Consider the following 14,642-nt stretch of genomic DNA (forward strand, 5'->3'; position numbering starts at 1 on the left):
TACGGGCCTGTCTGTGTCGCTGTCTGTGGCCTGCACCAGTGGGACTGGTGTTCCTCAATGAACTGTACCTCATTTATCTCTGTGGCAGAGTCCTTCCTCCCCAGCATCGGCCCTCCTGGACCCCTGAACTGCTGACACTACCAACCCCCCACGTCTTCCTCCCTGCTCTGAGCTCCAGCATGCGGCAAAAATTGTGAGATGTGTTTCATCTGCATATTGATCAGCCTGGCCAAAAGAAGCAGGACCTCAGCACTTCACTGAATACATAATGTAAATAAGTACCAGTTATTCTGCTTAAACTGTCCCACAACGCTTTAAGAAAAAGGTTTCACCTTAAGTAGATGATTTCCCAGGTAATTAAGTAAATGTAATTATGCAGCAAAACTCAATAACAAGAATAAAGAAGAATCAACTAGAAATATCTTATCCTAAACATGCTGACATTGTGTTCAAATCTGCACATCTCAGCCAACTGAAGGTTACTGTCAGGGTCAAGCGGTGCTGAAAGTCAAAGAGCTTGCCCAAAAAGAATATGACCCCGTTTTACTCCTGTCACCCAATAAAAGCTGGCTGTGCTCAGTGTGTGGGCAGGTTTAAGCGCCAGCCAGTTGCAGTGCAGATGGCTGGGCGCGGGGCTGTCTGATGGATCGCTTACATTCGTTGAGGACTGGACCAATGGCGTCGTGGATTGATTGGCCCAAAGGGGCCGTCGGGAAAAGCACTTCCTGTGTGTGTTAATGGACGCTCCTGCAGAGGCACTGTGGCGGCTTGTGGCAGGGTGATGGCTGTTACTCCCTCCTTTTCTCTCTGTCTCACTCCCAGCTTCTTCTCCTCATTTGCTTTCACTCTCCCAGTTAATCAGAGGAGAGTCAAGTGAGACGATCCAGGCTTCCCAAGCACACCCAGTTTCTAGCAGCTCTTTAACCATGCACCAAAATGTACACTGCAATACACTGCTATAGCGATGTCTAGAATTACAAAACACTTTATTTTACCCGTCTCGTAGTTTCCTATAATTTCTCAAAAAAAGATCTGTAAATTGATTGGTACAAATTCTCAGGAAAACTGAGACAGTATTCAGTTGATCCATTTTTAAGTAGTTAATTCAACTTAACTGATACTATAAGTCAGTGCACTGCACGTAAGATGAAATTTCACTGGAATTCAACAGCTTCCAATTCATCTAAACAGTCTCAGAAGTTCTATGTTTCTATACCATACATGGCCCTACATTACATAGTTCTTCCCAGTGAATGACTGATAAAGAAATTATCAACCTGTTGTTGGATATTTTTTTATCATTCAACTTGATAACTTTGCTCATCTCAATATGAAATTTAAAAGTCATTGTGTACGACTTGAAGGAACTGAAAATGTCTTGGTTCCTGCCTATGGAGGATGAGTGGACATGAGTGTTTTTATAAGCTCATACCCGTGTCTGCCCAGCTGCTCCAGTTCAGGCACTGGAGGTCCATAGGTTTCGACTTGAAGGGGCTTGTAGTTGTACAGAACTTCCTCAATCTTGGGCACAGCCTGGAGAGACACTGTCTGACGCTGAAAAAAAAAGAGAGAGAGGGAGATCAAGAGAAACAACACTCAGCATAGGACAATAATCTTCATTGTGTCAGTTTAGTATAATGCAACACTGGAAACTATGGCTATGGCACAATCAGGATGATACAAACGGAAAAAAAACTATTTGGAAAAGGCTAAATGTCAATCAAACTACAAACCAGTTCTTGACTGACTGGTTTGAAAAAAGGGGTTTTGTCAGACAACATTTTCACTTCAACCAAGCACTGCTGGTTTGGTGGTGAAAACTAACTGGAACGATGACTGAGCATGTTTTCAGTGGTCAACAAAACGCTGTTGGCAGCTCAGCAATGGAAACCTGATCAAGAAGAAACAAACGCAGCGTCACACATGAGAACTGGGGCTGGGTATTGTTTAAATAATGCGAGTACTCTTTTAAAGTGATAATGACAGTATTTTGTTTAATACCATTTTTTCCCTACATCATTTAATAACCATCACGTGAGTGGAAGCATTCATTTGTGTACATGCTTTCGGATGCTCTGGTGGCCTCTGCACTGTCAACTCAGTCAAATACACCACAGACTGTATGGGTTGTAGCTGCTGCTACAGAGGGCCAATCACATGTTGCATAAAATCAAATAATGTTTGCCGTGATTGGCTAAAACAAAAACCATAGAAATAGTCTTTTTTCACAAGATCTGGGCACAGAAAGGATCCAATGCAGATGTCGTTGACTGGAGATGTTTCAAACGAATCGTGTTGGGGTTGAGGAGAAAACATAACTCATAAGAGAGAAAGCGTGCTTTGGATCAAAAATGATCTCCTACTTCAATAAAACCACCCAAAGACTAATCAACTGAAAATGTAGAAATGTAGAGGAGAAAGTCAATAATTAATCAAACTTGAACTAGTGTGTAGTAAGTGCTTTGTTATTTTATTTGCAACGTCATTGCAGGGATTCTCCGAAAAGGATGTTGAGCCATCCTGGCTGAACCTGAATGTCACTCCAATTGGGCAGATCAGATTCTCAGATTGTTAACTTGCAAATGTTACACTGATGAGTCTCCTACAGTAATAAGTAACAAGAGCACTACTTCAAGCATCAAAAACCTGTTTCAATCGAGGCTAATCCAGTTCCTAATGCTCTTGACCATGTTGATCAAGTGGAACCCTTTTACCTCTTCAGGACACTGCAGAATTATTCAATTTGGGGCTCTGCCATCAAAGGGGAATTTCCACACAGCATCAGGCCACTAAGATTTTTCCAGTATTAAAGTAATGAGACTCAGAAGACAAGCCAGAGTCATAAAAACAAGCCTGGAATTAAAAAAGATGATGTCTAAACAAACACTGAGTATTTTAGAGAGTAGCAAAGGAACTTGGGGACAAAGATTAAAAGATAAGGGAGAGAGCAAAGAAAAGAGTAGTGGGGGAGCATAAACAACAGAACACAGAGGGGAGCTGATGAAACCAAACTAAACGAGGAACATGTGCCCCGCGGCCTCAAACTGCCTGCCCTCACACAGGATTTGGCCCATGTGAGAGCACTGACAGGGAAATAAGGCAACCAACGCTGAGCTGGAAGTTACAAAAGCACAGAGTGAAGCACACTGAGATAGCAATTGATGCGGAGCTTCTTTGCCAAACACAACATGGCGGTAATTGTCCAAATCAGACCAACATGTAGGACAGACAAAACAACACACCACACACAAAGAAAACTTACTGTGGTCTTGTAATTTTATATTAATGTGTAGTGTTTAAGGATTTGTTTTGTAATTGACTTTTTTGCAAAGCTTTCTCTTCAGTGCCTCTACAGCTTCCTGCAATGTGTTTTCCTTCCCAATACTTTTGGGCAGTATGACAACATATGGTGTGTAATAGGCCATTGTAATTTGTAGGCATTTGTAGGATTTTTATACAATTTTAACATCAATGTATGAAAGTACATTTATATAACAGATACGGAATTCACTATGTTAGCTAAAAACATTCCACAATCACTTCTTGTGTAGATTTTTCAGAAAATATCAAGATCAACATTGCACTATCAAATTACATATACTCTGATGAAGGAGTTTATTCATATCACCGAATCTAATTCCCCAGAATGATTTTCACCTGTCTTAAGAGCACAAGTCCGAACTTGTTGAATTCAACTGTGGTTTATACATGTCGAGTGACAGTTTAATGGCAGCAGGAGGGTGGGTTTTTTCCAGCAAAGAAATAGTGAGAGTTGAACCCAAACACACTCAGCATGACTTTTGGCAGGGTACCTTTATTACCCTGGGCTTATGACACTACCATTGCTGAAACAACAGGTATTATTCTTTCCCATGAGTGGCTGATTTCTTTTTATATACTAAATCAAGTTATGTCAGCGACACCAAAGTTTTGCTTCTTTATCCACGACTGGCCACGTGCTATATCCAAAATAGTAAGAAAAAATAAATCATCGACCAAAGAACAGATGTTTTTTTGCCCACTGACCATATCTGCATGCCCAGTTTTTAATCACTAATGTTTTAGATTGTTGGATTTTCCCTTGAAAACAAACTTCCCTCTGCTTTTCACTCAACCTTTAACCCCAAAGTGGCGGTGATCCCCTATCCTGTCCCATCCATTCATCCAACACAGTGGAGCCCCACCACAGGCTAATGAAACCCAGACCAACCAACACAAACCCAGTCTCTCTGCCTCACTTTCACACTCTTCAGTCTCTCCATCCATCTTCCTTCAGACTTTCAGCGCTGTTTAAGTCCCCTGCTGCTCCAATCAAAGAGAGACACACTGGAACGAAGGAGTGGAGGGGGAAGCAGAGGAAGAAAAGTCTACAATGGTGGAGTGGTAGAGAAAGAGAGCAGTAAATTGGGAGTTGCAGATAGCAAAAGGGCAGTAAATCAGATTTTTTAAACGACAGACGGAACAGAGCCAAACCCCCAGTCTACAGATATTTCTGTTGCATTCCTCTGCAAGGGCACCTTGAAAACTGGCAGAGACGCACCATCACGAACAAACACAGCAAAGACATGCATACACAAGAACAGGCTTTGCTCTTCTGAATATATTTACAAAAAGTGCGATTTGATTTGTAGAACTTCTGAGCCGCTCTGATACAACACAAGCCGCATGTCCATCTAGCAACGAGCTGTGTGCTCCGTCCTCCACCTAATAATAATGCTGAAACTGCCAATCATGAATTCATCCCATCCTATTAAAAGCTTGCGTAAATTAAGGCATATGGATGTTGTTTTCCCAAACACTCTGATGAGAGAAGGCAACAGAAGAGCAGGGGACCCCCCCCCGGCCAGGCCCAGCAGTGCAGAAATGGCTAAGGTACTAGGGGCCACTGGAACAACACCACTGAAAGAGCCAACACAAACATCTGCTTTTAACATCACAGAGGCCCCTTCTTACTACCTACACAACATTATGTGTTTCCTCATGATGCTTTCAAGTTTGTGTATAAATGGTATTAAAGACTCGTATAATACCCCCGTGACACTAAAATGAAACTCTGGGGGCCATCAATCTCAATAAAACCGCAGGGGAGGATGATTTGAGGAAATCACCATCGTGCCAGAGGGAGAAGTCCCCCTTCTCCACATTCGTGATCCCCTGACATCTACCTTAGGTCCAGAAAGACTTTTACTGAACTTGTGATACCAGCTTCAAATTCTAGGAGTGGAACCATTTTAAAAGGTCGAGTAAAGCAGTCACCGGGATGTGCCGTCACACTACCCTTTCTTACCTCTGCTGTCCTGATTAACAGTACCATCTGGGAAAGCAACAGGTTTAACCCATGTGGTGGAGTGATATGGCAGACATTTGTGTGACTTTTATGGACCAGAGGTCTCATAAAAGTCACATTACTTTCAAGGTATGAGAGGTCTGTCCCCGAGGCATAGCCCTAACTGTATAAAGTCTACAGTAAAAACAAGAGATGGATGAAAATCAGGTGCTTTTCAAAGGAGATTTTGAGTGAATGTATTGACTAGCTTGATTTTTTTCAATTACATTTTGGGCAACATTGTTTAATGATCACCAGTGCTTTAAAGCATTAATTCTCCTACTACTTCTATGCTTTTGGCAAATGTATTTTTCATTTGCGTTAAAGATTGAAAGTTCTACTCTGTCAGCGAGGTCTTATCCAGTGTTCACAATGCCAATCCTGATCAAAAGCTCATTTGTCAACAGCTCAACTCATGGGTCATCACTAAGAATGCCACCAGGCACATGTGCATGTGGCACATACACACACGCAAAATGCACAATCATCAGCACTCTCCAGGCCCCCCATCCCTCCTGACTTTGCAGCTCAGCAGGACACATCAAGGTCGCTTAGAATCGGAGCGACCTTGATGTAACATCAGCACATCCCATCACATCCACAGACACGCACAGAAGACTCGCTTAGCTCCCAAGGGTTTAGGGAAGCCGCAGCTAACAGAGCTCCAGATGTAGTGAGACCCTCGTCTCTCATTAATGGACAAAGTGACAATGAGAACAATAAAAAGGTAAACAGTGGTCAGCTTTGTATAGAGGATGAAATTAATAAACCAAGCTGAGGGCCAGCCTAGCGCCATCCCATCCTCAGGTCTCACTTCCACCTTCTGCCCTGGCACCACCAGTGCTTCTGTATGGATAAAGAGCTTTGGGCTGCCCACTGGCCCAATGAGCACCAAGTAGCAAGTGTAAAGGCTGCTGCCCACACAGTGCCTTCTCTTGCCTTACAAGTTTAAATATAACTGCCTGACCAGTGGCAGCTGCCCCAGCGCAAAGCTCCTAAAGCTGACAACTCCTTTTTCCGCTGGGCTCGGTCGGCCTGCCTGTGGGCAAGGCTTGCTGAGGCCAACCTAAACAGGGCCAAGCCAGAGGCAGGGGCAGAGGTGTGAATGCCCACATGTGCTGGTGCCAATCAGGGCTGACGATTCTCTTTACCCCCTGAGCTGACCCTTTCTCCCCCAAGCCCCTGCAGCTATCAAACTACATGCCAGCCATTCAGTAAAAAGGAAAAAAAAAAAATACCAAAGTGTAAAGAGTTATGTGCTCTCCCACATAAAACCCACCCTCATTCGTTTGCAAATGCTTTATATGTCAGATTTTATAAACAATAATATATATAACACAACACAAACATCAGTGTCTGCTGCTATTTGTCCTTAGAGTATGAATAAGGCAAAGAAAAAAAACACTGAAGATAGCGAGAGAGTGAGCGAGGGTTGGGGGAGTGCATAGAGACAAACTCCCAGGTAAAACAGGTTAGGCCAGTCTGCCAGACTAAAGGAAAGCAGCTGACGAGTAGGTCGACTGAGCAGAGGTCACCGTAGAGGACAACTTAACCGAGTAAATCAGGCCTGAGCAAACAAGTTCACAGCATGAGTGCGTGTTTGTGTGTGTATTTGGTTCGTGTTTTCTATGGTAGTCAAATTCCACTGGCTAAGTGCAGAATGGAATAAAGCCAGAGAGAACGCAGGGTTATTTCGGCCACCTACACATCTATGTTTAGGGATAAACTTTCCACCCACATTTGTCTGTGTGAGTTGCACTTTGTTTACATGTGCCTCTTGCTTTCATTAGGTGCCCATGCTGGTCTCGTCAGGTATGTCAGCTGCTACTGCTGCCTGTGAGGGCTGGATCAGGCCCCAGCAGAGCTGGAACCTTGGACCCTTCATTTAAGATGGTGCTGAAAGCGGCTCCAAAGTAGAGAGATTCCCCAGCGGTCAACTGTTTTCAGGAATGGGACACCATAGCAGCTGAGGACAACCCTCAACCTCACACATACACTCTTTGTCTAGAAAACACAATAGACACAAATTTGAACACAAATTTACACAAACATATCAAGCAACTATGGTTACAGTCAAAAACTAGTAAGACACAATTACTATGTCATGCTTAAACCAAATATAATTTATATGCAAATGACCCTCATGTCCATGTTTTGCTCTGAGCAGGTGCCAAGCCTGATGACTCTTGTCATCAGCTTTGGTACTGGGGCTGTTCTTATGTGTCAGACAACAACAAGCAACCTGTTTAAACAGTGAATAGTTGCCTCCCTCCCACACAGAGAGCCTCTTTTGATATCAGTCTATTTTAGAAAGACACTTTATTCTTCAAAGGATGTTTGCTCAGACTGCAAAAGGGGAGTGTGCATTTACGTGTGTGTGTGTGTGTATACCCGCACATAGGTATGTGTGTCTTGGTTCAATAGAATGTCTACAAAGTGAGGGATTAGCCAGAGATCCCAGACCATTCCTAAGGCAAGACCAGGCCCATCCCACTTCACATCACACCTGGACCGAGACTACTTTCCCTCGGGATCGGCTAAATTTCCTCAAGCATCCATTTGACAACATGTTAACACGCAACCAGAATAGTTAGGATCAGAGTCGGAGTCCCCTTCATCTACTCCAGGAAAATCACCCCTGCAAAGCACAGTGCCAGAATGGCTGAGATATTCTCTTGCATGTTCCCAGAAAAAAACATGACACAACCAGATGCAACATTAGATCACTCTTTAAAAAGAGACTGCAGTCATTGGGAAGCTGAGGAAGTACTGGCATCCTCACGTTCCACGGATCGGACGGCTCAAAGACAGACAGTAATGTCATTCCACCAGTGACGGCTCACCTTGGCCCTGGGTGAAGCAGCTGGCTGAAGTGCTAGTGGGGCAGGTGGTGGGAGTGGGTGGGGGTTACTAGAGGCACCACGGAATCAGCCCCCCCCTTCCATTCATCATTGTCACAATCCTACATGATTCCGACATGAGCACATGTTTCAAAACAAAGTATTGATCCTGGGGCGTCTAACAACGTGAGAGTTTGAGTGTCCAGTTATTTTCTAAAAATGAAACTATTCTTTGTTTAGGGAAAAATCCACATCACAGACAAGCCAATGCAAAGGATATTCGCGCATGAAAATTTTCAACTTGAGCAAAAAATTCACACGGGTCTTGGAGCTTGGCGCAGAGCGTTGTGCGGTGAGGACTGGGCAAAGTGGAGAGACAAAGCCACTGCTTAGTTGCTGAAAGCCGGGCAGATCAGGAGGAGAAAGCTGCAGGCAGAGCTGGGGCTTCAAGAGGGATAAACAACCGTTTACCAGTGAGAGGAGAGCTCATAGTTACTTTTTTAAACTTTTTGGATCAGATTTATCTTAACTCTCCTTTCTCAGCCTGTCTGCAGCAGTGTAATATGCTACTGTAATTAGTCGCTCTTCGTTTCTGTTGACAGCTGACTTTCTTCATGAACATAGGGAGGACACAGAAAAAAGAAGACAGTAGAGTTAAATAACCTTATCTCTGGTGAGTGATGAGTTCATCAGCAGCAACACACACACACACTTAGTGCCTGCTTTTGCTCTCTAGCTTACTGCTAATGTACAGTAAGATATTCTGGCTGTTTGGGGTGAAACAAAAATGGCCACATGGTTAAACCTGTGTCGAAAATTTGAAATTCAATAACGTTATCAGCGATTTCCTTTCAAACACGTGAATTTTGCCTTTGCCAAGGACACAAAAAATGTCCAGGATACATGGACCACAAACTCTAGTTAGAACTGGTGAATACTTGTAGTTTTTGCATGATAGATTACACTACTTTTGGACGCCTGACCATTACACCAACAGGGACTTTAACAACATCATATTCTAAATACACAGAGAGCTTTGCAGCTATAACAGCTTCCACTCTTCTGGGAAGGATTTCTACAAGATTCACTCATGCAGTAGAGCATTTGTGAGGTCAGGAACTGATGTTGGACCAAAAGGCCTGGCTTGCAATCTCTGCTCAAGTTCATTCCAAAGGTGTCCAACAGTGTTGAGGTCAGGACTCTGTGTGGGCCAGTCAGGTTCTTCCACTCTACACTCATCCAACCATATCTTTATGGACCTTTCTTTGTGCACTGGTCTAGTCATGCTGGAATAGAAAAGGACCTTCCCCAAACCGTTGCCACAAAGTTGGAAGCATAGCATTGTCCAAAATGTCTTTGTATGCTGAAGCATTAAGATTTCACTTCACTGGAAGTAAGAGGCCTAAGCCAGCCCCAAGAAGAGGTGTGTCTGGATATTTTTGTCTATATAGAGTACTTGAATTACATAAATTATCAAAATAGTTCTCTGGTATTTTTTTTTCACTTACTAATTTAACATTTGAGAACTAATTTATATTATAGTCACAGAAGACAGGAGCACAAATCTGAATGTGAATAAAGACATACTGAGAAAATGTGGCCCTGCTTTAGAAATGTGTTTTTAAGTTTGCTCCCCAAATTTCTGCTGAAGAAAAGCTGAAACCCTGCTTGGAACAAGGGACCGCAACTGAGCAGATAAATGAATTCCAGCAATCTGCAGGAATCCGCCGCTCTGTGCTGAAACCCCACCAAGTCAAACAGAAGTCATTCTTATGGACTCTGAGGTGAAGGGAAATCCAAACCCACACGTTCCCCTGACTCAAGTCCCTCAGTCAAAAACACAGCAGATGCATGGTGAGAGCTCCGCTCCACCAACAGGAGCTCAGGGACGGGAGGATGAGGAGAAATGGGAAGAGAGAAGCAAGGGAAAACAGCCACCGACGAAGCCAAGAGCAACATAAGCATGCTGTTTCTCTCTCCATCAGCAAGTTTAACTTCACTCTGTATATCAAGGGGGTGAGAGTAAGAGCAATTCAATGCTTTTCCACTAGAAGTAGATGAGCCGGTTGTCTTTTTGGGTTTAATGAGTAAATTAATGTTTTTGTAAAGTTTCTGATTGCCATTGCATCAGATGATTTAACCAAGAGCTTTCAAAAAGTCATTCCAGTGAAAAAGACATTGACATTGGGAGGATAGGTAAACAAAGCTGGTAAAAGAAAGGGTTGGGTTATACCCGAGTATGTGTAACCTAGTTCCACCTTAGGTGAGTACTAAGCAGATATCTCTCCTACGCACCGCTGAACTGTGGGAAGACAACCATGCCTCATGAGGGTTGTTGGCGGGGGGTGTGATGACACAGCCTATCTCATCACAGTAAAATGAAAATAAACTACTGAAAACCTGAACGACAGCCAAGTGCAATGTCTCTTCAGCCAGTGTGAGCATGAAGCTCCAAGCTCTGAGAAAACCAGAGCCCCGAGCCCACATGCTTTCTCTGTGGGTCCCACCATTCACCTTGAGGAATGTGATGACATGACTGAAGGAGTGAGGGCCTGTTTCCCCAATGAAGAAGCATCACACACAGAGAAACATCCTCCCTTTGAAGGTCTGGACTGTTATCATCACACTACTGTCAACAAGCACGCCACATGAAGTTTAAATTAGCGCTGAAGCAAAATCACACCAGTGCATTAACAGTTCAGGCCCACCTTAGCACCAGTAGAAACATTTATACAACCATGAGACATAAACCTGCACGGGCTGATTTGTAAATATGGCAGCTATTTGTTGTTTATGGTACATATAGATTCTTCAAGCTCTCCTCTCACTGTGCTTGCCCTGCTTAAAGGAAAACCCACTCTGACAAGTCATGTTCAAAAAATGTACCCCCCCCCCCCCCCACCATTCAATCATTCATGAGACCACTTTGTTGATGCACTGAGATTCAGCACGAAAAAAAAAAAAAAAAAAAAACGACCCAAAAAAACCCCAAACCTGGCCCAACCTTCACACATTCCTGGTAAATTACTTGATAATGTGACTTCTGTATTTCTACTGCTTACTTCACAATTGCTGCAACTAAAAAAAATAACTTCCCTGAGTTGTAAAATCTTTTCTTATAATATTATTACCCACTGTGGAGTGTTCTGGCATCACATATGCCTTAAAACTCATGAATCCTTTACTTCAACTGGATTTCCCAGATTGCAATTCATTGTCTCATCAATACCTGAAACGACACACCCAATGTGGCACCTTGCATATTTTAAACGTTCACATACACAGACTTAAAAACTGGAGACAAAACAGAATTCCATTTATTGTGAACTGAACTTCAACAAACATGTTGGCACCCCTCACTGCAACTCAAGACCTAATAGGGAAGTTTAGAGGTTCGACTTAAATGTCGAACATAAAGGACTGACATTCAGTCATGTTTGCATTGGTTCTCTAGGGAAACCAGGGCCTATTTGTCTACACTCAATTTCATAAAGTATTTAAAGTAAGGGTGAAGAAAAGCTGATGGTCACGGCCTGTTTTTCTATGGTAAATCAGGGCTGAATAAGAAAAAAGATGCATGGACGCCCATGACTCTGGAAACGTGCCACTTGGATGTGTGCAAATAACTGTTCAATTGGAGCTGAGCATGTGACTTACTGGTTTGATAGTTTAAATACACCCAGAAGCTTCTGGATCACAAGAGGCAAGAGAAGCTGTCACTTCGAATTTGTGTGAATGAAATGAAGTGTTGCACTCACCATATGGATTCCAGTTGAAAACAGATTTGTCGGTTTGACCGCCTGCTTCTGCTGCTCTATCTCGGTCTCCAACCGGGCAGCACGGACCTTGTGTTGTGCAAGCAAGACGGTGGCAGGAAGTTGAGACTGCTCCTGGAGTAACAAACAGGACATGAGTTTTTATGAGAATGTTAATTTTAGGTGTGTTGGACACATGTAACGAAGTTCTCCACGAGGAACTTTTTCTGCTCAGCATAAACAGCCGACATCTGTACGTGTTAAAGCATTTTCCCTTTTGTGACCCTTGTATGTTGAGATATGATGAGAACTAGTCAACCATCCATCCAGCAACACAACTGGACAACTGCAAGCAGAGGGTGGCTAGCTGCCACATTATTGATGCAAGCCATATTAACACAACTGTGGCAATGCAGAGGACGCTGCTTCAAGTGCACTGCGCCGCCTTCACCTCCATTAAATGCAAGGTCGGTCGTTTCAATTTCTTCAGTGGAGTGTTGCCAAGCACAGAGGTCTAAGAACACAAGCTTGGACACATTGTGCACTGAAGAGTTAGGACGTTTTTGATGGGGTGGACAGCAGTAATAGGACAGACTAAAGGTGTCTTAGCATTTAACAATAAACCAAGAGGTTTAATGGCCTCCTGGTGTGACTGTAAAAATGTACTGCTTTCATTTATTTATACTGAACACGTACTTCTGTGAATTTACTTCCTTTTTTTTTTAGATGAGATCACATGATTAACATGTTTCTCATTTTACACAAAAACAAACTTAATAAGTTCAAGACAGTTATACAGCTGCAGACAAATAACGTAAATGCAGTGACTATTAGATTGGAGTACGATAATCAAGAGGTGTTATGTTACAAGTTCCCAGTGAAATATTTTATTCTTTACCAAACAGCAACATTGAATCTGGGCATATGTGTTGATGTATAAGTGAGAACTGTAGGCTTTTGACCACCAGGACATACAGATGTCAGAGCTCAGGAAAGTTCCCTGAGGGGGGATGAGGGAGACCTGATCTCATCTGCCTACAGTCAACAGGTCCTGAGCTTTAAACAAACAAACACATAGCTTAGCCTGCTATCTGTGATGGCCCTTGGCAGGAACAATCACTTCCAAAGCCTGCAGCTCAACACAATGCAGCCACAAGGCTTTGGAATCACAGAATGAGAACAATGCAGCCTGCAGCACAATGACTGGTAATAAGCTCTTAATGATCTCACAGCCATGAACCCCCGGGCTGAGGGTGTGGGTGTGTATGTGTGACACGAAACTTCTGTAATAGTGTGCCTACTTTTTTTGCGTCACTAGACTATGAGACTTAGACTTAGACTTTCTGTATTTGTCATTTGGATTTTCATCGCAAACGAAATTTCGGTACAGTGGCTCAAGCATAGCAGGAATTACCGACATATTCTTTTAAAAGAAAAAAAGTAAAAAATATAATATTTACACACAATAAATATGCAGTAAAAAGTACTTGAAAAATGAGATATTTTGTATAAAAGCATATATACATATGTAATTATTATTGCACAGTGAGTATTTGTAATAAATAGTACTTTTGTAGATGCACAGAATATAAATATATTGCACGGTAAATAAATGGGCTGTAGTCCTGAGTGGTGTATGTGTGGGGGAGGAGGGGAAGTGATCATGTAGAGTTAAGTAGTCTTATGGCATATGAAAAGATTACACACTGTAAGCGCACATGCAACACGTATTTCTCACCAGTTCATCCAGAAGAGCCTGCTTGTTCTTCCTCTTGGCTTGTAGCTGCCTCTGCTCCTCCTGCAGCACCTCCAACCTCCGCTGCTCATTGCCCTGCTGCTCCAGCAACAGCAGCTCCTCCAGCTCCTCTTGCTCTCGTGTCTCAAGAGCGCAGCAAAAAAAAAAAAAAAAAAACTCATGTCATATTTCTGACCACAAGGCTAATTTATCACCAGCCCCATACACTCTGACTTCACCGAGGACGAATGTAAGCAACAAGAAAGGCCTCCCCAAGTGTTTATTTTAGCACCAAACCATTATTATTAATGAATACATGTGTGGGCAAATACTCTTGGCACATACAAGTTTAGCCTTATTCCTCTGGATAATATCTCTGTTCTCCCTCTGGTACTGCTCCATCCTCAGCTTGGTGTTCTCCACATCGATGTTGTTCGTCAGGTTATACACTAAATGGAAAGGACATAAAACAGCATTAAGGGGACAGTAGCGCCTATGAGAAGGTCGAGTGCCGGTACTCTGAATTACAATGAACACTTTTGATTGGTCAGACAACACGCTGCTTGACCTAGAGCTACCCTGACCCTTAACCTCTTCATCTCAAGTGGTCCTTTTGTGGTTCTATCACCACAGTGTCTTGTTGTGAAGACAAGTACTGCTCATAACCACAGTACTATTATATTTAATCACAGAGAAGATCTACAATGTTCCCAAAATAACAAACATTTCCAGCTGAAAGATGGGAAAAAGTTTATTAAATTATGTTCAAGATGTGTAGAATTTTCCATTTGATGAAATATGGCAGCCCTCAGAATCTGATAGCATCTGGTTATTCAATATTTCTCTCAACAACTATCGAACTGACGAAATGGAATGAGCGGTTATAGAAAATGGGTGCTTTCTTGTAAAACTAAGAAAAAGCTTAACTTCAATGCTGCCTTAGAGGGAATTTATGGACAATTTTTAGGTTTTAAAATATAAAAATA

At 42.7% G+C, this 14,642-nt stretch overlaps 1 protein-coding gene across 1 annotated transcript in view; it reads right to left on the minus strand.

The window, feature by feature from the left end:
- The window catches only part of mnat1 (MNAT1 component of CDK activating kinase), a 32,959-nt gene that overhangs the window by 10,594 nt on the left and 7,723 nt on the right, over nt 1-14,642 (minus strand). Inside the window, exons 4-7 of the mRNA XM_046412330.1 lie at nt 14,002-14,105; nt 13,660-13,800; nt 11,925-12,056; nt 1,433-1,554 (exon numbers count right to left, since the gene is read on the minus strand). Coding sequence (XP_046268286.1) covers nt 1,433-1,554; nt 11,925-12,056; nt 13,660-13,800; nt 14,002-14,105 — 499 coding nt within the window. The remainder of the gene's footprint in view (nt 1-1,432; nt 1,555-11,924; nt 12,057-13,659; nt 13,801-14,001; nt 14,106-14,642) is intronic.

The sequence above is a fragment of the Scatophagus argus genome, chromosome 15, assembly GCF_020382885.2.
Source record: "Scatophagus argus isolate fScaArg1 chromosome 15, fScaArg1.pri, whole genome shotgun sequence".
NCBI lineage: Eukaryota > Metazoa > Chordata > Actinopteri > Scatophagidae > Scatophagus > Scatophagus argus.